The 26,237-nt window shown below is 39.3% G+C and overlaps 1 protein-coding gene across 8 annotated transcripts in view; it reads right to left on the bottom strand.

Annotated features, from left to right (window-relative positions):
- The window catches only part of camk2d1 (calcium/calmodulin-dependent protein kinase (CaM kinase) II delta 1), a 113,814-nt gene extending 92,214 nt beyond the window's left edge, over positions 1-21,600 (bottom strand). For 5 of the 8 annotated variants that reach the window (XM_044097131.1, XM_044097129.1, XM_044097127.1 and 2 more), the window contains exons 1-2: positions 21,234-21,567; positions 17,809-17,903 (exon numbers count right to left, since the gene is read on the bottom strand). In XM_044097131.1, coding sequence (XP_043953066.1) covers positions 17,809-17,903; positions 21,234-21,295 — 157 coding nt within the window. In that variant the 5' untranslated portion in view covers positions 21,296-21,567. Of the gene's footprint in view, positions 1-17,808; positions 17,904-21,233 lie in introns of all 8 variants that reach the window. The other 3 variants (XM_044097133.1, XM_044097130.1, XM_044097132.1) reach the window with 2 other exon arrangements.
- Positions 21,601-26,237: the final 4,637 nt, after the last annotated feature.

The following is a 26,237-nucleotide window of genomic DNA, read 5'->3' on the forward strand; positions in this document are numbered from 1 at the left end:
TATTTCCACTTTGACTTTATATTGTTTTTTTGGTTTCTTCCAAGTACATTTTTTGTTACTAGAGACTGAGAATCCATTTTATTTTTGTTGTTGGTTGTTTTGTTTATTTTATCAGTTCCAGTGTTAAATGTTCTTTTGAAAATAAAGTGTATCTATCTTTGGCAGGAAATCGCATGCATTATTACGTCATTTCCATTAAATCAGTGTAAAAAGGTCTTCAAACAATATTATCGTTTATCACAGCAAAATTTGCTATCGTGACAGGCCTATATATATATATATATATATATATATATATATATATATATATATATATATATATATATATATATATATATATATATATATATATATATATATATATATGTATATATATGTATATATAATGAGGAGGAACAACATCAGACATCTCAGTCCAGAAATGTGCAGTCCTAGGTACAGCCAAGATACTGCGCAGAACCCTCAAGCTCCCAGGCCTCTGGTAGAGGACCCGAGCTAAGAGGAAGAAGAATCACCACCCGCGGTGGGTGAGAAGGGATTTTTATTTTTTTTTTATGAAAACAATGTATTCCAACAATTTCCTGTTTTGTTCCAATATAGTGGACTGTATTCACAAAAAAATAAAAATAAAAAAGTCAGGTGCAAAAACGTCAATTATCTGGACCTGGTTCAGGTTTAAACTAGGGCTGTCAATGTCAACACATGAGATAAATATTGCATAATGCAGATTCAATGCATTACCTACTTTGACCTAAAAACCTTTCTCCCACAGAGGGTTACCTAGTTACCAGCAGCACAGTCTTGTACTTCCATCGGCAATGCAGAGTCGCAAACGTGAGTGAAAAGATGAACAAAGAGAGTCAGACAGGTCAAATTGCTCAACAGCAATTTGACTTTAATAACACAGTCTTGACAATGATGAATCATCTTTCTACCAAAGCACAACCAGTTTATAGTCATCATTTCTTAATTACGTTTGAAACAAAATCCATCCATCCATCCATCCATCCATTGTCTATACATCCTTGTCCCTAATGGGGTGGGGAGGGTTGCTGGTGTCTATCCCCAGCTGCGTTCCGGGCGAGAGGCGGGGTCACCCTGGACAGGTTGCCAGTCTGTCGCAGGGTTTGAAACAAAATCATTATTTTAATCCCTCTTGTAACACTGGTCTCAGGAAATAATTTGAAATCATTTAGATGTAATGGACCAGTTGCTAGGTTAGGCAGGATTACAACAGGAATTAAGGTGAGTGTGAAATGAATTGGCTGAAAGCAGGAAATGAGTTAACATTTGTTGTTATTGGGTAGATGATAACAACAAAATCACATTTAGAAATAACAATAATAAAAAAATACAAAAATAATAGACCGACATATCAAACATTTTCTGTGGGCAACCTCATTCCAGAATCTTTTTTGTCTGTTCTTGGTCATAAGACTTAATGCTCATCACTTGCTAATAAAGTCCTAACCCTCATCTAGTAAAACCACAGTCCACCTTTTCCTGACAGAGCAAGGTTTCAAATATGACCATATTTCCCTCAGCTCCCCTCGCCACAGCTCAAAGCAGCCATAATCCACAGTGGATAGGCGGGTGGAGGAGGTTTCCTTGATCTGATGCAGTGACAGCGGCATGAGACTGAGATTATAAACCCTGGATTACACATGCAAGCACAGAAAAACACAAATCCTCCTCTGGACATGCTCCACATTTTACTTGCGCTTACTTTGCCCTGAATAATGCTGTATCAACACATCACACATATCTGTGGTTCTTCATGAACCTGCCTCATACACCACTTTCTGATTCACTATCAAACAAGTTCTAAGTATTGGCTATTGATCTTCTTCAATTACTTTGAAGGATAGATACTAAAACAAGAGTATAGAGCAATTTACATTTGATGAAGTATAACCCTGAACAACCGAAGACAAGAGAACAAACAGTAACATCAAAATTTTCCTTCTCCTGTAGCTCATCGAGTCTGTATCTAAGAGTCAGTCACACTCAAGTGGAGGCGTTAAATCTCAGTGATGTGACACGACCTTAATTATCCACTGCTGAAGATGCCATGAACACTAACTCAGACAAATTCAATACAGAATAGGAACTCTCTGTTTTCCCAATGAAAGCGGTGAGGAAGTATTGCATAGATTTTTAAATAGACACTTTGAAGCTTTGGTATTGACCATTATGAACATAGAACTAATCAATGGGGTTGGATGATTCTAAAAAATAAGATGCAAGAAATCAAAGAAAAAAATGATTGATGGATGTTACCTTTCTCCTTTTACAGTAATGTACTGTAAGGTTTCTTACATATGAGAAATTTTTTTCTCATATGTAATAATTTAATAAGAATTTTTTCTGATGTGATTCTAGTTGTTCAAATGCTTTTTACTAGGCCTGTCACGATAAACAATAAATCAATTAATCGTACAATAAATTAAAACTATTGACGTCATTTTAATTATCGCCTTTATCGTCTCCTCCAGCCTTTTTCTCTTTCTGTTGATGACACTGAATGAAAAAAGGTTCAACTCCGCTGCTCTCCACTGACCCTCCCTTCCTCATATCCTCAGTGTAATGTCCAGTTCACACTACACCATCTTAGAGCTGTCGGTCGATTGTCGGCCAATTTTCAAAACCTGAGAGATCACACATTAGCCGACACAAATCCTAGGTAGAACGGTTCCATCGGGTTCCATCGTGCCGTGTGGTGCCCAACAATGGGCACAAAATAATGGCTACAAGTCCAGTGAAGTCATTTTAAAACCAGGCATTAATCAATTCTTTACTACAATCTACCTGCAGTGCATGTGGCTCTAGTGTCAATGTAACGTCCTGACTGAATGAAAATCATTAGAACCTATTTATGTCACGTTAACAAAGAACAGCTGAAAAGTTACCGGGTTCATCAATTGGTAGCAATTTCACTCCAACTCCTCCCCTCCTCATTTCTATATTCTTTGCACCAAATGTTTTATAAACATTAATTTTGTTTCCACATATTATCTCCAATGTCTGCTGGACTTCATGTTGTGCTGCGTCAGCTGTTTGGGATTCCCCTCTGTAATTTCCCCTCAGAAAGCAGGAGGAGAATCCGCGCTTTCTGATTGGCTACTTGTCACATTCAATAAGCTGTGTTCCCCTGATTTAGATTAGAGCGGCCACAACGTTCTACCGTAACACACCACACACTACAGGATGATCGAAAGAGACAATCTTAGAACATCAATGTTCTAAGATTGTCTTAAGGGGAAAATGTAGGTGTGAACTAACGTGTAGTGTGAACTATTGCATCAGGTAGTCGATGTGCCCATCTTCTCTATTTAAATATCATAATTACTGAAGGTTAATATAGTATACAGAATTCATAATCTGCACTCTTTTGGTTGAATGCAGTATTTATTTACACTTTGGTGTTTTTATTCAAGTACATTTTTATTAATGGAGACTGAGAATCCATTTTATTTTTGTTTATTTTATCAGTTCCATTGTTAAATGTTATTTTGAAAATAAAGTGTATCTATCTTTGGCAGGCCTATATATATTCCAAGACTAAACAGATATTTTGCTAAGTTTTGAAGCAGTTTCTTTTGTGAGCAAATTGTAATCACACATTCAGAAATAACCAAGAGAGGGTTAATATTAGAGATCACTGCAGCTTTAAATGGCATTTACAAATTTTATTGTCATCTTTGGAGATATGAGCTACTGACCAACAACAAGCACATTCATTTCTTAATATGAAAAAATATAGATTCTAACAACAAAATTAGAAAAGATTTTATCTGTTTGGCAATTCATGACACCACAATTTAACAAAATATATGAACTATGAACTATAATTAGAAAGTGACTTCAGAGTCATTACCCAGATAGCAAACGATGGTAATTCAGCATTGAATTATGGTCAACAAGGTTTATTTTGGGTATTTATTGTGAATAAACCATCAAAATATCATCCAATTTTAGCCAATTAATGTTAAAAAGACGTTATTGAATCAATGTTGTTTTATAATTTAATTCTAATGATTGAAATGCCAATGTCTGATTAATGTTGAATAAATGTATGCCGTTTGTCATAAAGTTGAATTTTGGTTTCATCTGACCAGAGCTCCTTCCTCCATGTTTGCTGTGTCTCCCAGGTGGCTTGTGTCAAACTTTACTCAAGACCTTTTATGGATATCTTTGAGAAATGTCTTTCTTCTTGCCACTCTTCCATAAAGGTCAGGTTAGTGCATTGTACCACTGATTGTTGTCCCATGGACAGACTCTCCCACCTCAGCTGCATCTCTGATCTTTCTTCTCCTTGTTCTAGATGAAAGTTTAGAGGGACAGCCAGGTCTTGATAGACTTGCAGTGGTCTGATATTCCTTCCATTTCAATATGATTGTTTGCTCATTGCTCCTTGAGATGTGTAAAGCTTGGGAAACCATTTTTTGTATCCAAATCCAGCTTTAAACTTCTCCACAACAGTATTGGACACGCCTGGTTTGTTCCCTGGTCTTCATGATGCTCTCTGCACTTTAAACACAACCTGAGACCATCACAGAGCAGTTGCATTTATACGGGGACTTGATTACACACAGGTGGATTCTATTTATCATCATCAGTCATTTAGGACAACATTGTTCATTCAGAGATCCAAACTGATCTTTTCGAGTGAGTTTGCTGCACTGAAAGTAAAGGAGCCAAATAATATTACACGCCCCGCTTTGCAGTTTTGTATTTGTTAAAAATGTTTTAAAATATCCAATAAATTTCGTTGTGTCCCACTTGTTGTTGATTCTTCACAAAATAATAAAAATTTTAGATCTTTATGTTTGAAGCCTGAAAAGCAGCAAAAAGTTGAAAAGTTCAAGGGGCCCAAGACTTTCGTAAGGTACTGTATGCTGAGGATAGTGGGTTGTGGTTCTTTTTTGTATATTTTCTTGTCTGTAAATGTTATTGCTGACTGCTTGTGTGTAATATGTTGCCAAAAAATACCCCAAAACAAGTCACTACAAGAAGTCTGAAAACATATTATGCAATTCTAATGATTGAAATGCCAATGTCTTCTCCAGCGTTTTTCAACCCTGGCCCTCAAGACACACTGCCCTGGAAGTTTTAGACATTCCCTTAATTCAGGGGATTTCAATTGATGGCTGATTAAAAGAGTTTTGCTGAAATACAATCATCTGAATGGCATGTGTTGAAGCAGGTGAACATCTAAAACAGTTGTCCACAAACCCCGGTCCGGACAAGAGATAATGACATATTTTTTGTTTTATGTGTTACGAGTCTAGAGCAGGGGTGGGCACTCCTGGTCCTCGAGGGTCAGTGTCCTGCAACTCTTAGATGTCTCCCTGATCCAACACACCTGAATCCAAGAACTGAAGCACCTCCCAAGTGCAGTCAGGTTCTCCAGAGTCCTGCTAATGACCTCATTATTTGACTCAGGTGTGTTGAAGTAGAGACACATCTAAAAGTTGTAGGACACCGGCCCTCGAGGACCAGGATTGCCCACCCCTGGTCTAGAGGAACCTTTTTTTGAAAATCCATTAACCAGATTCTCTTGGTTACGTCTTGTGCGCCAACATTGAGCCCACAAGCAGCAAAATGAGTAAGAAACAGATCAGATGTCTTTGGAAAGTTTCTTTACGAAGAGGAAAAGGCCCAGAGAAGAGACAGGAGAATGGATTTATCCCGGGAGGTGGTTCCCACATTCCAAGCTCTGAATGATATGCAGCCACTGGCTGATAATGAGGGAATAAAGCTTCCATCTGCTTTGCCACGCAGAGACCAGGCACCCTAATGTCATTGTTTTTCATCACTCCCAGGTGGAACCGTCTCGTTGCAGAGAAACAAGCTCAGGGCCCCCACTGATTTGTCGTCATCAAGAGTTAAAATTTTCATGACAATAAAAGGCTTGTTTGTGTGTCGCATCTGTATCTTATTTTGAAGGGATGTGTAAATGTTACCATAGCGACCAAAGTCAATCAATCAATCAAATTTTATTTGTATAGCACATTTCAGCATCAAGGCATTTCAAAGTGCTTTACATCAAATCAAACACAAAAATACAATGCAACATAGAATCAACAATAAAAACACAACATAGTCAGATTCCGTCAATAAATTTGCAATTGATTACGTTTTGAATACAACTCTAAACAAGTGGGTTTTTAGTTGAGATTTAAAGGAAGTCAGTGTTTCAGCTGTTTTACAGTTTTCTGGAAGTTTGTTCCAGATTTTTGGTGCATAGATGCTAAATGCCGCTTCTCCTCGTTTGGTTCTGGTTCTGGGGATGGAGAGCAGAACCAGAACCAGAAGACCTCAGAGGTCTGGAAGGTTGATACAACAACAGCAGATCTTTAATGTATTGTGGTGCTAAACCATTCAGTGATTTATAAACTAACAACAGTATTTTAAAGTCTATTCTTTGAGCTACAGGGAGCCAGTGGAGGGACTTTAAAACTGGTGTTATGTGCTCTATCTTCCTGGTTTTAGTTAGAACACGAGCAGCAGCATTCTGGATCAGCTGCAGCTGTTTGATTGATTTGTTGGACAGACCTGTGAAGACGCCGTTACAATAATCAATACGACTGAAGATAAACGCATGGATGAGTTTCTCTAGATCTGGCTGAGACATTAGTCCTTTAATCCTGGAAATGTTCTTCAGGTGATAGAAGGCCGTCTTTGTGACTGACTTTACGTGGCTTTGAATGTTCAGGTCAGAGTCCATCACTACTCCCAGGTTTCTGGCCTGATCACTGGTTTTTAGTTGTAATAACTGAAGCTGTGCACTGACTCTAGATCGTTCCTCTTTAGGTCCAAAAATAATAACTTCAGTTTTGTCAGAGAGCGTTAGGGCGGTGGTCCAGACGAGAGGAGAGGCGTAGAGCTTATGAGTCCTAAGTCTGGTTCACACGGCACAATTTAAGAATTGTCTGCCAATTTTCCAAACCTCTGTGGCCACAGAGCTGATAAAAGTCCAACAGGTTCCATCGGTTCGTGTGTCCACGGCAGGAGCAACACACCACACACAAACCGATTCCACTCTCGAACATCCCAGTTCCAGAAGAAAATCCCGTAAAACCCCCACCTTCCATACATAAATTTAGAATGTAGAAACCGTGATAGTTTGTCATTTTAAGTGATAAAAGACGTAACAAAAAGAAAAGGCGTTGGATAAATGACGGCAGGAGCAGCTGCTCTATTTGCTGCACTAGGCACTAAACCCGGGGTTGTGCCATGTCAGCTGTTTGAAATTCACCTCGGTGCTTTCATCAGTGTGCTTTCTGATTGGCTACCTGAACAGGTTGGGATAGTTGGGCCAACTCTGTAGCCCTGACCCAGCCCCCCAAGCAGTTTTATGACAACAAATTCACAGCTTGGGACATGTAGCAAAAACAATTCATATGGAATTATTAGGGACATGTTCGACCTCCAAATGACAGCAATCCAAATGTGATTGAGGCCAGTACCAAGTGAACTTAATAGCCCAAGTAGTCACCAAAATGAAGCCAAAATGTGGTTACAACTTATAAGACTATCACTACTAACAGGAAACTGTGACTTGAGTGCGAGACTCTGACTGGAGTAGCAAACATCAAAGTCTCGAGTCTCTGTAACAAATTCTATCTCATGAGACGAAGACTGTAATATGTGAGGCTGTTAATGTGGAAGCTGAAATTCACCAGCAGACTTTTCTTTTTTCTTGCAGCACTAATGCCTATTTCTATATCAAATGGGATAAATATTTCATCTGATCAATTTTTTATATAATTTTCAACAGCATGGTGGTGTTAGTTTTTACAGTTTTAAGCAGTTAGGAGGAACTGTTAAAGTCTCTTATATTTGGATTAGCTATAAATGGGAAAGTCAATTTTGTTTATCACTGGCATAAATGTGACTTACAATAATAAGTCAAATTTTCTGTTTGACTTATTATTGTATTATATATATTTTTAAGTTACATTTGTGGTATCTGCAGTCAGTGAAAGTGTACAGGTGTTGAGACACAATGACCTAAAAATGAAATCATTTACTCCCTTTTATGGCTTCATATTCATCATTCTTTTTGTTTGCAGAAATGTATTGCGACAAATTGATGGTGTTGCAACCTAATTCATGCTGACTCACACTAGACTGTGGCCGAGGGGCATGTTATAGTGTTGAATTGGTTTTGCTGTTGTGCATTGTTAAAGTATTAGATAACTGGGAGTAGTTATCTACTTGTCTGTAATTTTGTCAACTACAGACAAAATTTAAAACAAGATTTTAAAGTGTCATTTTTAAAGATAAAAAACATACATTTGTTAAATCAGATTGAAAAATAAACCTTTTTAAACTATGTGTTGCCACAAGGTTAATTTAGTTGATTTCACTCGTGTTTGAAGAGGAAAATAAAAACTTCCACAGCGCTCCGATGTAAAGATGTAAAACAAAAATTTATTCCACAGTTTCTTGCATTATACTTTACAAGAGCGATTAAATCTTAAATAATCTCCACAAAACAAACTACAGTTGAAAAACTGTGTGACTCTGTCGATTCTCACTTGCAGTGCCTTTTCTTTTTTCTCCTCTCTCCCTCGTTAACGCTCAGGCCGCGCACCTCATTTGCATAAATTGCAGAGTGGCCAATGAAGTTACAAAGCATACAAACTTAAAATAAAACACTTATTCACAATAAAACATTATGAAATTAGCTATATGCAATATAATAATGCTTCCTAAACCTCAACAAATTCACTTATTAAATTACTAATTAAACAAATAAGTTTTTACAGTGACTGATTATTTTATACATTAACTTGGCCTCCACAGACTATGTCAAACTGACATAAGTAGAGAAATTTTTTTATCAGTATCTAAACATAGAATTTGAGTTTAATTTGATGTATGGTGACTTACATCAGTGGCCTTGTCACAGACATTATTTGTCCTGTGACAAATAATGTCTGTCACAGGACATATATATATTTAAGAGGTGAGTTCATAAAAGTTCATTTTCCCATGGCACTCAGGATGTTTGCCTTCATGAAGGCAATGAGGGACAAATATAAAAGCTGCAATCATTTTGTGTTGCTGGAATCTTGAATGACGGTGACAGTGCGCAATGTCTGGTGAGCCTCAATGAGCTGGTGAGTTACACATGTCACAGCTGACCATTAGCCATTATTATAGTTTGAAACAATTGGATCTGATTTTACCCAGAGTCCACACCACCTGTAAGCAACCGTTTCTCAATGGCCGAGTGTCCAGATCCTCTGGACAAAGTACAGCTTACAACAAGGGGCTGGTTTTTACCAGAAAAGGACCAACTACTTGCTTAAAGTACCAGCAGTTTAGCATAAAATAAAATCTGCTATATGTTCAAATGTGTAGGATCTCTAGCTATATGTGTAGTTTGGTTTATTTTTAAAACATGTGACAATACATGTAAATGAATACTGGCATATTCAAAAAAGAAATCTAGTCATGTGGTTCATTCTGGTGTCTCGTCCCATCAGGAGGTTGGTGTCAAACACAACATGGGACAAACGAGTGCAAGTCCCAATAACAGAGACCTAATATTAAAATAACAATGAGATAACTTTGTCCTTTCAGTTCTGGGCTTTGCAGAAGTTGGAGGTGGGAGATTTTAGTTTGTTTGGGTTTTTTGTTTTTATAAAATTCCCAATGATATACATACCAAGTAGCTTCCAATAAGAAAGGAAAAGAAAAGCAAGGCTTTTTCTTTGTTTTAAAACCAAGTTAGTAAAATGACAATTGTAAAGTAAATAAAAAAAATATCAGAAGTAGTAGTTTCTTCTCTACTGCAGTAAAGAAGAAATGTCAAGGTTTTGAGTGAGATGTCCGTTTAAGAACACACCTACCACCATCTGTTTATGTATTAAAACATCCGATCCCTCCTACCTTTCTGCCCCACTATTCAAATATTTTTCAACTGTATACTTGTGTGCAACAGAAATTCACTTCCTCTATTAGTCACACTCATGCTCTGCCAGCTCCATCTACACTTGAAGTTAACCAGGAAGAATTTCTGAACAGAACTAGAATTTGGTCACCATTTTCCTTAAAGGAAGCAATATACAATCTATAAAGCTGCTTCATATTACAGGTTCAAAGGTGAGATATATGGGATCGAATGTGCAGCACTGGAGTTCTAAAACCTTAATAAAATGTGTAAAATAGTGAATAAAATGTCCCTGTGCTCCATTCTGGACCTTAAAAACATCATTAAAAAGCAACACAAACGAGGAAAAGGCAAAGCAATCTGTGTGGTTTCAACAAGGTGCAAAGACAACGATTCAACACCCAATGTTCATAGTCATCCCCCTCTTCAAGGGCAAACATTGAGATAACTAAATTCTCCCCACTTTTCACCCTGGAAGAGCAAAGCAAGAGTACATTATTCAAATTAAGAAAGGTGTCTAAAACATACAACAGACTTGTTTTTTATTGTACATGTCTATGCATTTACAGTCTACTTTTCTATGAAAATCAACTTCCTGAAAAACCAAATTAATGAGAGAAAAATGACATTTGTGAAGAACCCCAAAGCCTCTGAGGGATAGAACTGACCTTGTCATCTTCGTTCCAAAAGAGGTTTTATTAAGAGCAGAAAAAAACACGTCTGATAGATGCTGTTAGTAGACTACAGTAGCTAGACAGAGAGGCCCTGATTAAAGCAAGAAGTCTGTCCCTCAAGTGGCTGACCTATTTTACTTGATGAAAGCCCAACGAGAATACTCCACTTTACATCGAATTCAGACACTGGGAGAAGGAGGCATCGCAAGTTCTCTATTTCTGAGCTCTAAAACAACAGCAATGTAAAAGAAAGAAACAGCTTATTACCACGAGGTGGACAACATTAAACAAGTACCAAGTGACAGCAAAGTACAAAGAAAGGCAATTGCTAAATCTGCTGTTTCACAGATATCTGGTTCTAGGAGTGTCCAGTGTAATGATGCCAGCAGAGCAAATTCAACCATGAGGAGCAAATGCTTCTCTTTTAATCATCAGATATAGATATGGTAATAACAAAGTTCCTACATTTTAGCATCAAGATCCAAATTCTAATTCTCACCAATGTCAGATCATGAATGATCAAAGTTACAAAAGAGGAGAAAAAAAATCAAGAGCTACTTCTTTATAGAGTTTTCAGAAGTGATAGTCCAGTAGACTGTGTTCGATTGAGGAACAAGATGGTTCTCTTTCACACTGAACCCAGTCCAATGATCCATCCCAACCTGCTCCCCCTTTGCACCATCAACTACTGATGGAAACGACAAAAACCTCTGAAGACACACAGCGTAACGTCCTTCTTTCCAAAATATGAACAAGTAAATGGGTTTAAGTTGACCAGTGTCTAAACTTCATCTTCCTCTCTGCTTGACAGGCAAACATTCACAGTGCCAACATAAATGAAAGGCAGACAGGCAGACACCTCAACATAATAAAAAGGTAGGCTGTGAGCCAAGGAAGAAGTCATCAACACTATCAACGATAGATCCTTACATCCAACGACCAAATGCAAATATGAATGCACACATAGCACACACCCAAATCCCGCTCTCTTGCCCTAATGGAAAATTGTGGGTATTTGTTTGTAATATAAAGCTGCAAAGTTTGCTTTAAAAGTCCCAGTTTGCAGCAGTTGTTCCCTCCCAAATTGAACAGCATGTAATCTGTACTCTGTCAAAACTCCATAGATGGTGTTAAGAAAACCCCAGATCATCCCACTTCCCCATGCTGGAGATTTTAGTTTAACAGTAACAATAAATAAAGTTATCTTTAGAATGAATCACTCAAGTGACATCTAGACCCAACAGTAGACTTAAATATCAATAAAATCAATTTGGTTGTGTGTGTTGTTTTTGAGTCCTGCAAACTTTGCTTTAATTCTACTTTTTTCTATCTAATCATAAGAAATCATAGTCAGACAGAGAGGTTTGCTTATAATAATAGTTACACTTACATTAGTGGGAACTCTTACAAGTAAAACAAGTAACTGTAACTTTGATATCAAATAATTAGAATCATGGATTATTCTTGGTTTCTTTTCAGAAAACATCTGTAATAACTCACATTAAGCTTATAATAAGAGTAACTAATAAGTTATGGTTATCATAACATTATAAATGAATGATAAATCAGAGAAGTAAAAGAAGTTATAAATGTGATTTTGACATTGAACTTGAAATGGTGTAGAAGGTGTAACTGCAATTAAAGATCACTGATGTGTTGGAGGTGGATGGAAGGTGAAAGGTTAAGGGAAAAGAGGAACTAACAGGAGAGCAGAGATGGTCAACACCTTATTTGGAAACAGGTTGTGAAACAACTTAAATGTTTCAGAGAAAAGGTTGTGCAGGTAAAGACAAAGGCGAAGACGAAGAACTGGTGCCTTCCTTCCATGAGGTCGGCTCGTCTACATCTCAACGGACCAGAAAGGTCGTGAGACAAGATGAAGGGAGCTTCAGAGATGCAAGACAAGAAGCTGAGGAACGCTACACACATGATGAAGTCATCTTAAGACCCGAGACCTGCTGCTCTAAGTCAGTACTCTTCCTGCCAGCACCCAAGTCCTGTGTGACCTCACCACCCATGAGGAGAAGAAAGCTCATCAGACCTACAGAGATCCCTGCCTTCATCGATTAACAACCTCCTCCTGCTGCAACACCTCCTTCATCATCAGGCCAGGTCTGGGGTTCGAAAAGCCAAACTCTGTCCGTCTCTCTCAAAGGTTCCCTTTTTAGTTCTCAGTGTCAGTATTAGGGAAAGATAGACTAGATGATTGATTTTACATATTTGATTAGTTCTGCTGTACTGACCCTTGAAAAATTGCCTTACTAATAAAATATTTAGCATCAAGAAAATCTAAAAGATGTTGTGGACATTCAATTAATGAGTCACCTTAAAGTTCTTTGATGGTTGTAAAATAGCTCTGATGTTTGATTCTGGAGAGGAAGAGCTGGAAAATGTTTATTGGTTCCTGATAGCCCAAATTTAAAACATCATCCTTGGGACTCGCCCGAGTCACTAAAACCTACCTGGTTCAGTAATAAGTGCAAGTTGTAATAAAAGAGAAGGAGCGACCGTTAACAGGTGAGCTCTGTGAAACTAGTTGGCTGCAGGTTGATCAGTCTGGCTAATTCACAGGGGGAAGAAGGTTGGGACACCTGGATGGAGGCCGTCAGAAACCAGGCGAATCGTTTCTCAATGCCAGTTTAAACAGAGTTTACTTCAGTTCTGGACAGGATAAATCCCAGCAGATTTAGGAAACTCAATTAACCAGTTAGATGGAGAGCTGGTACCACATCTCCCCTCTCAGAAGAGGAAGTAGAGAGTGAGAGAATAGAGAGAAGGGGGGAGGATGTTGCAACAACAATGGACAAAAAAAGTAGTCTTGAGTTTTGTTTCAAGTTCTCCAGAAAGTCAGCACTCCTGATTTGAACAGGTTTTGGATTACCCACCTCTCCCACTCTGTTCTCCACTGTTCTGCTGGCTCAACAGTTTTGTAACAGGTACAAATAGCACAAAGCACTCTTTAAAGGAAAAGAATAATAACTTGCACAATCTGATTGATGGGAAATTAGGCAGGCAGATGAATTAGGCAGACACTTGTTCTTTTACACAGATGCCCAATTTCTAGTTTTCATGCTGCCTGGCATTGGTCCAACGACATATTTTCAGTAAGTTATAAGCAAGTGTGGAGCGATTCTAAAAAGGGAAGTTCAGCATGGATTTTTTGCACAAATACATGCACTTAATCTTCACTTTTAATACTTAAACTCCATGTCAAATTCAAGTAGAACACCAAGAACCAGAGCCATTCAGTTGACTAAAACCCATTGTCAGTTCATTGTTAGCCTGTTGCAATACTAGTTTTGGCTGAAAAACGTATCATAATATATGTATTTCATATCAGTCAATATCGACAATTGCTTATATTGAGAATTGTTATATTGATTATTATTGATTTGTTTTTTCTTTTAAATACCTGAAATGGTGTCAAAGTTGTGGAGTGACTTTTCCTGTTTTATCCACAGTTTTTCATTTTTAAGCAGCTATAAGGCACAGTGGTGAAAATTCAAACTACTGCTGCATTCCAACTGTGGTTGTTGCCAGGCAACCAGAGTGAGTGAATTAGTCGATGTCACCAACCTTGCTTAAGTGAGCAGCAAAAGCCTTGCTTATGCCAACATCTCCCAGAATGCTGTGCGATTGTGGATTGGAGTTCACTGAATATTCTTTTGAATATTGTAATATTCTCCTTAAACATCCAGATGCAACATTTTAGTTGCGTAACCTGGTTGACTTGCTCCGAGCCTAATTCCAGTTCTCTTTTTTCAGCAATATTTTAAAAGTTTCCTCAACATTTCCGTGATAAAGAAAGCCAATGCTTGTGGCTCAGTAGGAATCAAATGGTGGGCCATATGTGTCAGCAGGAGCAGAGGGAGGAGATTTGGATACAGTCTAAAGACACATTGTGTACAAACTGCTTTGTTTTACCTTCATACTCGTATGACACCAGATCTCCCATCTTGACTCCTGCTTCATGTCTGGTCCCAGCAGTGTAATGTATAAGTGGCTTATTGAGCTGCTGACAACAGCAGCCAGGCTGACTTCCAACACACAACTTATTTCAAGCCTTTGATTGCGAGGGTGGCTGCTTTCTGTGAGTGGACAGTGCAGTACAGTGAGCATGCTGGACATTACCCAGGAGAATCTTTGACCAAAAAGGCCCATTCAACACTGTGAATGGAATCTGGTCATCCTTTAGATGTATCATCTCCCCACACGTACAAAAAAATGCAGTAATAAAGTACAGTTCAGCTTCATTCTTTCACCACAGACTATATTTGGCTCTCCATTTTTTGTTTGTTTCCATGGTAATGAGCATTGCACCGTGTACAGCTGGAGCCCCGGGTATTTTCCAGAAGTTGAAACGACAGAATGGCTGCCCCTAAAACCTGAGCGAGCTTTTCCACATCCATGTGGGTTTGTGAAGTGATCATTTCCACTCCACTGAGTCCAAGACTCACTGTCTGTTAACCACTGGCCTAGTTTTCCCTTCCTGCCAGCCTGTCTTGCCGCTGAACACAAAATCCACGATCACAACATGTGGATGGCGTTTCACTTAAACTGCCAATGATTTCAGGGATTTTTTTTGCAGGACAAAGGATCCACATGGGTTATTGACTTCAGTCATGTAGTGCTGGGCAATATGGAAGAAAAAAAATTACATATCATATTCAAAGATTGTGCTAGACTTTTGTTGTCCATCGTTTTGACTGACAGGACAAAAAAACCATCACATTCCATTTTTACCCATCAAATTAAAATGGATATTGACATAGGCTATTCAGTTGTATTAAATTTTTATGCGGTTTAATTAACAGTCAGCAAGCTGCACACATATCCAGATCCCATCACACATAAAGCAGATGAACACATACAACTTTTTCTCTGTAGTGACAAACACCACTAACTGTGGCCCCAATAACTTATAATTAATTAATCAACTCCACTTCATCTGCTGGGGTCTGAAGGCACAGCGCCTCACAACATCCTCCTGGTTGGCATCTGGAGCAGGAATCAGAACTAGTTCATCAAAAGCCCGAGGCTGAATTAAATCCAACATATTACTTTAATTACGGTGGTTCTGCTTTAGTCCACTATTTGAGTAAGCAGTGCAACATCTTCAGTTTTTAGCTTTTGTTCATCCTCTTAAGAGATGGGACAAGTGGAACATTCTCCCATCTCATGTCTGCAACACAGACATGATGGAAGATACAACCAGGGTTCCCCCAGTGTATTATAAGCCTTATAACACGTATTACTAGCCCCCCCACCAGGCCAAGCGTTGCTTGTTTTTATTAGAAAAATTAATTATCCAAAAAAGTATTATTTCTTTTTTTAATTAATTTAAATCGGATTGCAAGGGTCTCTGTTGCTCTGAGTGTTTCACTGGAAGAGCAAATTTATTCCAAGGCTGTATGAGGCCTTGAGCAGAATTTGACTTAAGGGCCCCTCTTGCTCATCAGCACCTCTAACAGCTTCACTATTAGGGTTAGTTAGTGAAATCTGGGAGAGGGGGAGCAGTTTAATTGGCCAACCTATAAAACAATAAGTTATACTTGCAGTTTACTAATTTGTATTTGTGAACAAACAGAATTCAAACTCATAGATTAAACTCACAGCATCAGATTGTTGCTATGGTAACAAAACAATCTAACTATGAATATTGTTCCTTCAAGTTGTACAAAGTAAACTTGCCAGCTCCTTAAAATCTTACATTTAAATGTTAAACAATTTAAAATCTTTTAATTAATGTAGGTTGAAACAATTAAATCAAATTTAGCAGCAATGATCATTTCAATAAACAAATATTACATTTATGTATCTGTGGTCTGTGTTAAGATATTAGCATTTATGGGGCCCCTGAAGTCCTGGGGGACCTGAAGGAACCACTGACTGAATTTGGATTAGACAGAAGTTCAAATAATTGATAATCATTTTAATTGTATTTATTTATTTGTTGTTTATAAGACTAGTTGTGGGTTTAAATAGTATTTCACTGGCAATGTTTTCCTTTTACATTTTCTGTCTATTTAGCATCTTTTAATACAAAAACACGGTGGACTGCCATTGGACCGCCTCGGCGCCCTGACCACTGGACTGAGCAGGTTTTCTGGGGGAAACCCTGTGGTCCACTTGATACTTCCGTTTATGCATGCACACCTCACACCAGGCCAACAAACTGGAGTTGGATTAAAACGAACCGAACATGGTTGGTGTGAATGCACCCTAAAAAGCCACAAGTTCCTGCACACTTTTTGCTCTGACATCCAACATTGCTCATCTGTGCCAAAGCTACATGATTCTTCATTTCTCCACAATAAGTCCACAGCTAGTGCAAGAGGTAAAACATCCGCTTTTAGTCACTGTACTGCATCCATTTTACAGAAAAGACTGAACATGAACTGTCCACAGTTCCAACCCAAACCAGGTTTCTAACACCGCCCGAGATTACTGCAGATTACTGCAAAAGCAGGTCTGGTGCTCTTGCATAAGTTGCTCTAACTTGTCCCCATCAGCTACCATGAGGCAACCATTGGAGCACAAGATGGATGGAAACGCCTATGGCAACCAGCACAGATCAGATTTCCCCTCCAAGTTTACTACAAGATGGTTCAGCCCTTCTCAGCCCAACCGCATCAATCAAATATTTTGCTTTTCGTCCTGCAGCTGCTAATGGTGGGAGGAAATCCCCTGCTCCTTTGTGACTCTCTGCACACCAAGGCCAACATGTGCCTACTGAGTCTGTTCCTCTCTGAGTGTTGCGCTGCTGACTGATTCTGCTGCAGACCCTCACACAGACAGCAGGGAGCGCCGGCCCACACTGCACACCTAATTATCAAAATAAAAAAAGGGAAACGGTGTGAACAGATGCTCACTGCAAGAGAAACAAACCACTCCACTGTTCTGCCAGCCGCTACCGCTGGCATCGGCGTGAGTCAGACACTATTTGAAGAATGAGTCACACAAAGCTCGACCTGTTGCTCTGGATGAAGGCCGGGGAAGTTTAAAAAAGGAAAAGAAAAGTGAATTTACAGCTGAGTGAGCTGTGGTTAGACTGCAGCTGCATTGACTTTCTGCTGCTACAGACACAATGAGGCTGCAGAGGCATGAGAAAGCCTGTGAAAGCCTGTGGCTGCAAAGAGGAAGTTGTTCTGAGGGGTGACGCTGCTAAAATGTCTTCCCGCTGAGACGCGGTGCCTGAGGACTTCTCCTCAGAGGCTAGTTTCTTACCCCGGGCAGAGAGCTTCTTGGTGTTGATGATTTTGGCAGCATACTCATGTCCTGTGGAAATCTTCATGCACCTCTTCACAATAGAGAAAGCTCCCCTACAGGACAAAAACAGAGGTTGTGTGATTAAACATTTGCTGCATGCACTGAACTCACATGGACAGGCACTTCCTTGTTTTTCTGGAATTCTATGGAAATGAGTTCCTGAAAGATTGCATTTAGTGCAGGTGAATAGCTGATGGGTTAATACTGTATCATATTAACCATCACTGATTACATCAGTACAATAAAGTAGCAACCATATGACAAATTCAAGAACTTTGAGCAAAAAACGGAGTGACAAAAAGCTAGAAAACAGGTTGAAACATAAACAATCAGATCTACTTACGTTGTGGTTTCCTCATTCAGAGATGCCAAGTTTTATTCCGGTCAATTTCAAAATGCATTTCTTAAAAATAATACTTAACAATTGAGATTCAGATCTCATTTTCAAGAGGGACCTGAGCAGAAATCTGCAACTCTGACCAAAAAAGTAAATTCTGGTCCACCTACAAACCTAAAGTGAACTCTGGTCCACTTTGGAGCTGTGAGTCCCAGGCCTAACACAGGCCACTCTGGTTCTGCTACCAGAGAGACCAAGTGGATGATAACTTTCATGGAAAAAATACTATTTCCAAGCACTGTTCAGGTGAAATCACTCAATCAGGTTTATTCTTATATTGTGCACAATACAGAGAGCTTGTAGGACAATCAGTGATGAAGCAGGTCTGGATTAAAACCTGGCCAAGCTCTCAGGCAGAGAAACACATGAGTCTTATACCAAGAATAAAGAATTAACAAGGGGAGACAGTCTGGTTCTGATGCAGCTGTAGAAAACAACTTCCAACCTTCTACATGAAACCCAAATAGTTCTTTTGGTGAGAGTTCATAAACATTTCATATGACATGACTTCACAGGGTGCACATCTGTGAAGACCTCTCCTGGACCACCAACACCACATCACTGGTGAAGAAGGCCCAACAACGCCTCTACTTTCTGCGCAAGCTGAAGAAGGCAAGTGCTCCACCACCCATCTTGAGCACTTTCTACAGAGGCACCATAGAAAGTACCCTGACTAGCTGCATCACAGTGTGGGGCAGAAGCTGCACAGAACAGAACGCCCTGCAGCGCATTGTGAAAACCGCCTCCAAGATCATTGGTGCCCCACTCCCCGCCCTGCAAGACCTGTACACCACCCGACTCACCCAGAAAGTGGTCACGGTTGTGGGAGATGTAAACCATCCTGCCCACAAACTGTTCAGTGTCCTGCCCTCCGGGAAAAGATATAGAAGCCTCTGCTCCCGCAGCACCAGACTCTCCAACAGTTTCATCCATCAGGCTGTGAGGATGTTGAACTCCCTCCCCTCAGCATCAAAGCGGCCAAGAAGATGAAGAAGAAATCCAGAACCTTGCACAACTGCCCTTCCTCCTAACACAGAGGGCAAATTCGGCACTTTAACTCTGCACTTCCACCACTTTTTTTATCTGTATATCTCTATATACTTATATATATATATGTATATATACATATATATTTTTAGTTGTAAAACTTTTTACGTTATATGTCTAGTTATTGTACATCTATTTATTAATTGCTTAGGATAATTTTTTAGTTATTCTGGGCCTTTTATTGTTACTCAATGTTAGTAACGCCCTGTCTTGTATCACTGTGGGATGGTGAGAAACGTCATTTCAATTCCCTTGTATGTCTGGACATGTAAGAGGAATTGACAATAAAGCTGATTGATTGATTGATTGATTGATTGATTGATTGATTGATTGATTGATTGATTGATTGATTGATATGACTAGCAGATGTGACCTTATTGTAATTTTTCCATGACATAGCTCAGGGCATTTTGGGCAAATATAACCAAAACCATGCATGTGGGTCTAGCATTAGCAGGAGAAATGCTGTGTGGCAGTGGAGGTTACTAATATAGGAGACATGCTAAAAGAACCATCTAAAGAACGTACATTAATAACCAGAGCTGCAGTAGGACCAGCATTAGAATCATTTTGAGAACATTTTACTGTAAATTCAGTTGACTGGAAAGTGTTTCACAGAGGAACATTAATCCCCCATTAACAACTTTGTTGGGGAGTGTCTTAGGTTTTAAGGGGCGCACTGGAAGGGTGATTCGCCAAGGCAACACACAAACCAGGACCGCCGGTTCTTTGTGCTACAACCACTAAAATCTGATGCCCTCCATTTTTATTGACATTTTGTGAAGATGGAAGTTGTGTTCAGTGTCTTGTTCAGTTGTCTGCATACTGTCTCCCGTTTTGGCCGGTAAACTATCATATTTTATTCCTTGTCCTGCCATCTTCCATTATTACTATTTTCCCATAAATTTTACAGAATAATAATATCCATCCATCTTCTGCAGCAGGGTGCCTATCTCTACCAAACCTTTCAGGTGAGAGGTGGGGTCACCCTGGATAGGACGCCAGTCCATCGCAGGCCAACACAGAGACAGACAGAACAAACAACCATACACACACACACACACACACACACACACACACGCACACACCTAGGGATAATTTAGAGAGACCAATTAACCTGACAGTCATGTTTTTGGACTGTGGGAGGAACCCGGAGAACCCGGAGAGAACCCACCATGCACAGGGAGAACATGTCATGGTTTGATTCCTGAGCCGGGAATCGAACCAGGACATTCTTGCTGCAAGGCAACAGTCCTACCAACTGCTCCACAGTGCAGCCCAGTGTAATAATAGAAGAATTTCATACAAGAATTTCTGGGTTAGGATTAGGAACTGACCATACATCAAATTAAACTCAACTGAATTAAGTCTCCAGCCTCGCGAGCCTGCAGTAGTTTGGGAGGCAGTTCTAAGAAGCTTAGAGCGACAGCAGGATAAAATAAGATACAAAAGTGTTTTTTAGGCGCAGTTTGTGAGTTAAACTTTCAAACTTCCATCCATGCATGCTGTTCATATATTAATTTTCATCGTGAATTCCAGACCTACTGAACCGCAATCCTGAAGACAAAGCGAAACAATAAACAGTTCCTTAGAAAGTGACCTCTGACCCCAGGCAAAAGAAGTTTCTGATGCAAAGGGCAGAGATTGGAGAACCACGCCCTCCTGGAGCAAACAGCAGCTCCAGTTCTGTCCTGATTCAAACACCTGAGTGGCCGAACTCAGGTCAGGAGGCGCGTTTTCAGCTCAACCCGTTCACGTTCCAGAATCGGAACAGAACAAAAGTCCTTCTCCGATTACGTGAACTAGAATAAAGCCGAGTTAGGAGTGACCCAACACCTTAAGAGACTCTAAACCGAGATTTAGCGAGGCGTCCTGCTTCCATAGGTGGACTCCAGTAGAACACGGTACTGTACCACCCAAGATAATGAACAGAACTTACTTTCCCAGCTCCTCGTACAGTTGGTACTCATCAGTGAACCTGGTGCAGGTGGTTGAAGCCATGTTCAAGTGAGCGGGGAAACTGAAAGCTATCCTAATACTCTGGGAGTCTTTCCCCTCCGCGTCCTATGTGTCACCTGGTCTTATTTCGGAACCGCCACCGGCAGAAAAAAAAAAAGGGCAAGAAATACAGCTAGACTGAATGAGTTGCGGGGCAATCTTTACTCCCAGTTCAGGTTCGTGGATCCCCCGGCTCTCACAGGGACGAAGCGACCTGCTGTTGTGGCTGTTTGTGCGCTGATACTTTGGATCCGTTTAACACAGTCAAGACTCACATACACACACTTCCCCATATCCGGTACTGACCCAACAAAATAAAAGAACGCACATTAATAACCAGAGCTGCAGTAGGACCAGCATTGAAATCATTTTGAGAACATTTTACTGTAGATTCAGTTGACTGGAAAGTGTTTCACAGAGAGGAACAACGTCTCTTTATTACCAGACAGGCCAAGATATGGGTTTTTTAAACAGAGAAAAAGGCTCTACTCAATAGTTATACCTCAATATAATTATTGAGGTATATTTCAGAAAAACAGTTACTGATTACACATTGTTTTGAAGTAAATATCAAAATTATTCCATGTGACCTTTATATAACTCTGGTCTTAAGAGAGTTTATCAAATATCATATCTTCACTACACATTGGCCCCCAGAAAGGGGTGACCAGGTCAGGAAGTGTCCTGACCTCTGTGTTAAAACATGTTATGGTCCTAAGATCACTTCTATCTTATCAATCAATCAAATTTATTTTTGTAGCATATTTCAGCAAGAAGGCGGTTCAAAGTGCTTTACATCACAAAAACACAAAGCACACACACAGTCAGCAAATTAAATATATTTTGTCAAATTCCCCCATTACACATGAGAACGTTGATAAATTTTTAATTGATTATGTTTCAGAAGCAACTCTAAACAGGAGGGGTCTTAGTCTAGATTTAAAGGCGTTCAGTGTTTCAGCTGTTTTTTAGTTTTCTGGACTTTTGCTCAGATTTGTGGTGAATAAAAACTGAATGCTGCTCCTCCATGTTTGGTTCTGGTTCTGGGGATGCAGAGCAGAACCAGAAGCAGAACCTGAGAGGTTCTGGAAGGTTGATACAACAACAGCAGATCTTTAATGTATTGTGGTGCTAAACCATTCAGTGATTTATAAATTGTAACAATATTTTAAAGTTTATTCTCCGAGCCACAAGGTGTCAGTGGAGGGATTTAGATCTGGGTGATGTGATCGTCCTGGTTTTAGTGAGAACACCAGCAGCAGCGTACTGCGGGACAGACCTGTAAAGATGCTGTTGCAGTAATTAATATAACAAAAGATAAATGCATGGTTGAGTTTCTCTAGATTTTTCTGAGACATTAGTCCTCTAATCCTGGAAATGTTCTTCAGATGATTAATAGAAAATTAGCTTGATAGCAACCTGAAACGGTCCAGTTCAACGGCCAAACATTTATGCTAGGGTCTTTGTGTGAAACTGAGTTTTAACTTTACATGAGTTGATTCTCATGATTGGCTCTGAATATTTCTGAGGTTTTTTGTCTTCAAAACGACATGTTTGATAACGTTTGATAACAATAATTAAAACTTCTCAATGTTTGACATTGTCTAGCAAAATGATTTTACTACATAGCTGCTAAATCGATGAGCTGCTCTAAGCTGTAGTTGGTGATATGTTGTTTGCTGCTGATAATTTATGCATCTAAAACAAACAGTATTTTTATATCAACTTCTAAGTTATGTGAAACTTCTGTTAAAATCATTTCAAGGCTCAGAATCAATCCGGTACCGGTACCGGTCCACATTCTCAGGGGAAAAAGACTCACCTGGTGTAAATGAAATTTTTAGCTATTGGAGTTATGCTCAAGAGAGATTAATTTAATCAAAGAATGTTATGAATATGTGTGTATGTATTCCATCCTAAGTAGAGCTGCACCGACTGCAGTTTCCTGGCCGATCCCTGGTTACCGATCTTTAAAAAGCCTGACTTACCAATTTCATTTGGGTCGATATAAATTTGAAGACAGTGGTTTCAGCACATTTTCTCCTCTTTTACAGCAACCAGTACCACCATGAATAAACCAATAGTTCAGTTTGATGCCAAGAGTACATCAAGCTTGATCTAACAATTTTGTGGAAAGCAGCCTCAAAAGCAGAACATAGAACCATAACACAGTTGAGAATGATGGATCATTACTACTTTCATCATACTGGGTCATCAGTAGTGGGCCACTGGCTAATCAAAGTAAGTAGGTCACTATACTACTAAAAGTGCTAATAATTCCAATGTCTTTGGGCAAACACTAATTAATCAAATGTACCTCTTTCAATGAACTCATTTCAAACCCCCTGCCTCCTCAACCCTCCCAGCTCAGAAATGCTTCATCAGGTTCACTTTGCAGGCCTCCTGTTAAATGGATCTCTGTTAATCCCCATTTAGTCTAATCTGTGCTAATCTACTAGTGAAGAAGTAGTGTTGTAAAACAAAGCACAGGCAGATTCCTGGACTCCTCTAAAATAATGTCTTTAGTTCGCATGAGTGCCATCAGTCCTGTAATCTTCTCCCATTAAGTTATATTTAATATTATATTTTTCAGAAAGGATTGCCTGCCTGTGAGTTAGAGACACTATCTAAATTGGCACCATCACCATGACATGAGGTGCTATTTTTAATAGATAAATTGGCTCCAAAGCAGATATAGTCTTTTTCTTTGCCACCATCTAGTGGCAAGGCTTTAACGTAATTACTAAGGTCTCTTCTTATTTAAGACTGAACATCCAAGGCACTAAATATGATTTTTCCATATTTAGAGTGTACAGAACTCTTTTTTTATGTAAAAGCGTTCTATACACCATATTTGACTTTGGATATTTCTGAGGTTTTTTAGCTTCAAAACAACATGTTTGATAACATTTGATAACAATAATTAAAACAGCTCAAGTTTTAATTGCACATTGCAATTGCAAGCACATTGCAAGTCTGTTCATAATTGGGTTGGGTCAATTATTTAACAAGAACTAAATGACCAAGTTCTTGTTAAATAATTGACCCAACCCGAGCTGCACATGAGCAGATACTCATATTGTATCTGGTATACAGTACTTTTTTTCTCAGTGCATTCATTTGACTTTGGTAAAATCTTCTTAAAACGTCTACTGGTGGTGAGAATAACACCACATGAAAGGCTAAAATATGTTTGAACCTATTTTTTACTGCCTATATGCCTATAGAGTTTTCATTCCATTGCCTAACAGTTTTTCATGTGGGGTGTGTCTCTATGACAAGAGGCTGCATTTCATTTTTAAAACTTCTGAATAGATACCTTCAGTCTTCCTGAAGACTATATTGTAAATGAGCCAACCTCTTCAGGTGGGAAGCTTCCCCACAAACAGATTGCATCAACATGCTTTTGGAATTATTTTTGTCACAAGGCTGTCATCCAGAAGTCTCCATCCACGTGTCAAGAACGCAAATGTAATTACACTCATCTAGTGCAAATATTGAACAAACTCCTCACTCATAGCAACTTGGAGTGCATCAATAAATTGGGTGGCTGATAAATTGACCCCAGTTTCCCTAATTTTGGATGGTCAGCAATCGGCCAATATTTACACAAGAAACAAATCTTTTCATCCAGTCTTATCCACCAAACATAAGTGGATGGATGAGTTTCTTTAGATCTCACTTTGCATTATTCCTTCAATCCTGGAAATGTTCTTCAGATGAAACCAGATGACTTTGTAACTGTTTTTATGTGGCTCTGAAGGTTCAGTTTATCACCACACACAGATGTCTGATCAGTAGTTTACAGCTGTATGCGGTTGTGCGTTGAATCTAGATCAGTGTTTCTCAAACTTTTTCAGGCTGAGGATCATTTAACTCTTTTAACATTCACTTAACTTGAAATTGCCCCACGATAGCACAACATCTTAATATCTGCAACCTGAAATGAAAATAAAAGTCTCTTAACCCACTTATGATCATGAACAGTTCTACTTAGGGCATTTCGAGTTATTTGCATATTGTGAAAATGTGGATTAAGCATTCCAATTGTGTCAGACACATGAACAACAAAAACAAAATAATCCTTTTCTACCAAGTGCTGTGAGCATTAATAACATCTAGGCCTGATATTTGTCCTTTAGAAGGACAATTAAAGAAAAATACACTTGAGCTGCGTTGGTATAAACATAAAAAGCACCTTTAAATATAAAAAATGTACACCCATTATGTTTCTGATTGGGTGTATATTCTATTGTATTCAATTAATTTAAATGGATCTCATTTAATAAAAAATAACAATAGCTGTTGAGGTGTGAGCAGAGAATCATAAGCAAGAAAGCCATAAAGAATAAAGAACAGTTCTCAATAACTGAGATTTCAGTCCTACCTTTCGCGGCATAGAGCGGTTCAAAACAATTGAATCACTCATGAACAACACATCAATAATTTAAGCAGGTATAACTTAGCTTCCAAAGTGAAAAATAAATATACCATCCATCCATCTTCTTCCACTTATCCGGGGTCGGGTCGCAGGGGTAGCAGCTCCAGAACGGAGGCCCAGACTTCCCTCTCCCCAGCAACTTGTTCCAGCTCCTCCAGAGGAATCCCAAGGCGTTCCCAGGCCAGCTGAGAGACATAGTCCCTCCAGCGTGTCCTGGGTCTTCCCCGGGGCCTCCTCCTGGTGGGACGTGCCCAGAACACCTCACCAGGGAGGCATCCAGGAGGCATCCTGACCAGATGCCCGAGCCACCTCAACTGGCCCCTCTCGACGTGAAGGAGCAGCGGCTCTACTCTGAGTCCCTCCAGGATGACTGAGCTTCTCACCCTATCTCTAAGGGAGAGCCCAGACACCCTACGGAGAAAACCCATTTCAGCCGCTTGTATCCGTGATCTCGTTCTTTCGGTCATGATCCAAAGCTCATGACCATAGATGAGGGTGGGAATG

This window comes from Gambusia affinis, linkage group LG18 (assembly GCF_019740435.1).
Source record: "Gambusia affinis linkage group LG18, SWU_Gaff_1.0, whole genome shotgun sequence".
In the NCBI taxonomy this organism is placed as follows: Eukaryota; Metazoa; Chordata; class Actinopteri; order Cyprinodontiformes; family Poeciliidae; genus Gambusia; species Gambusia affinis.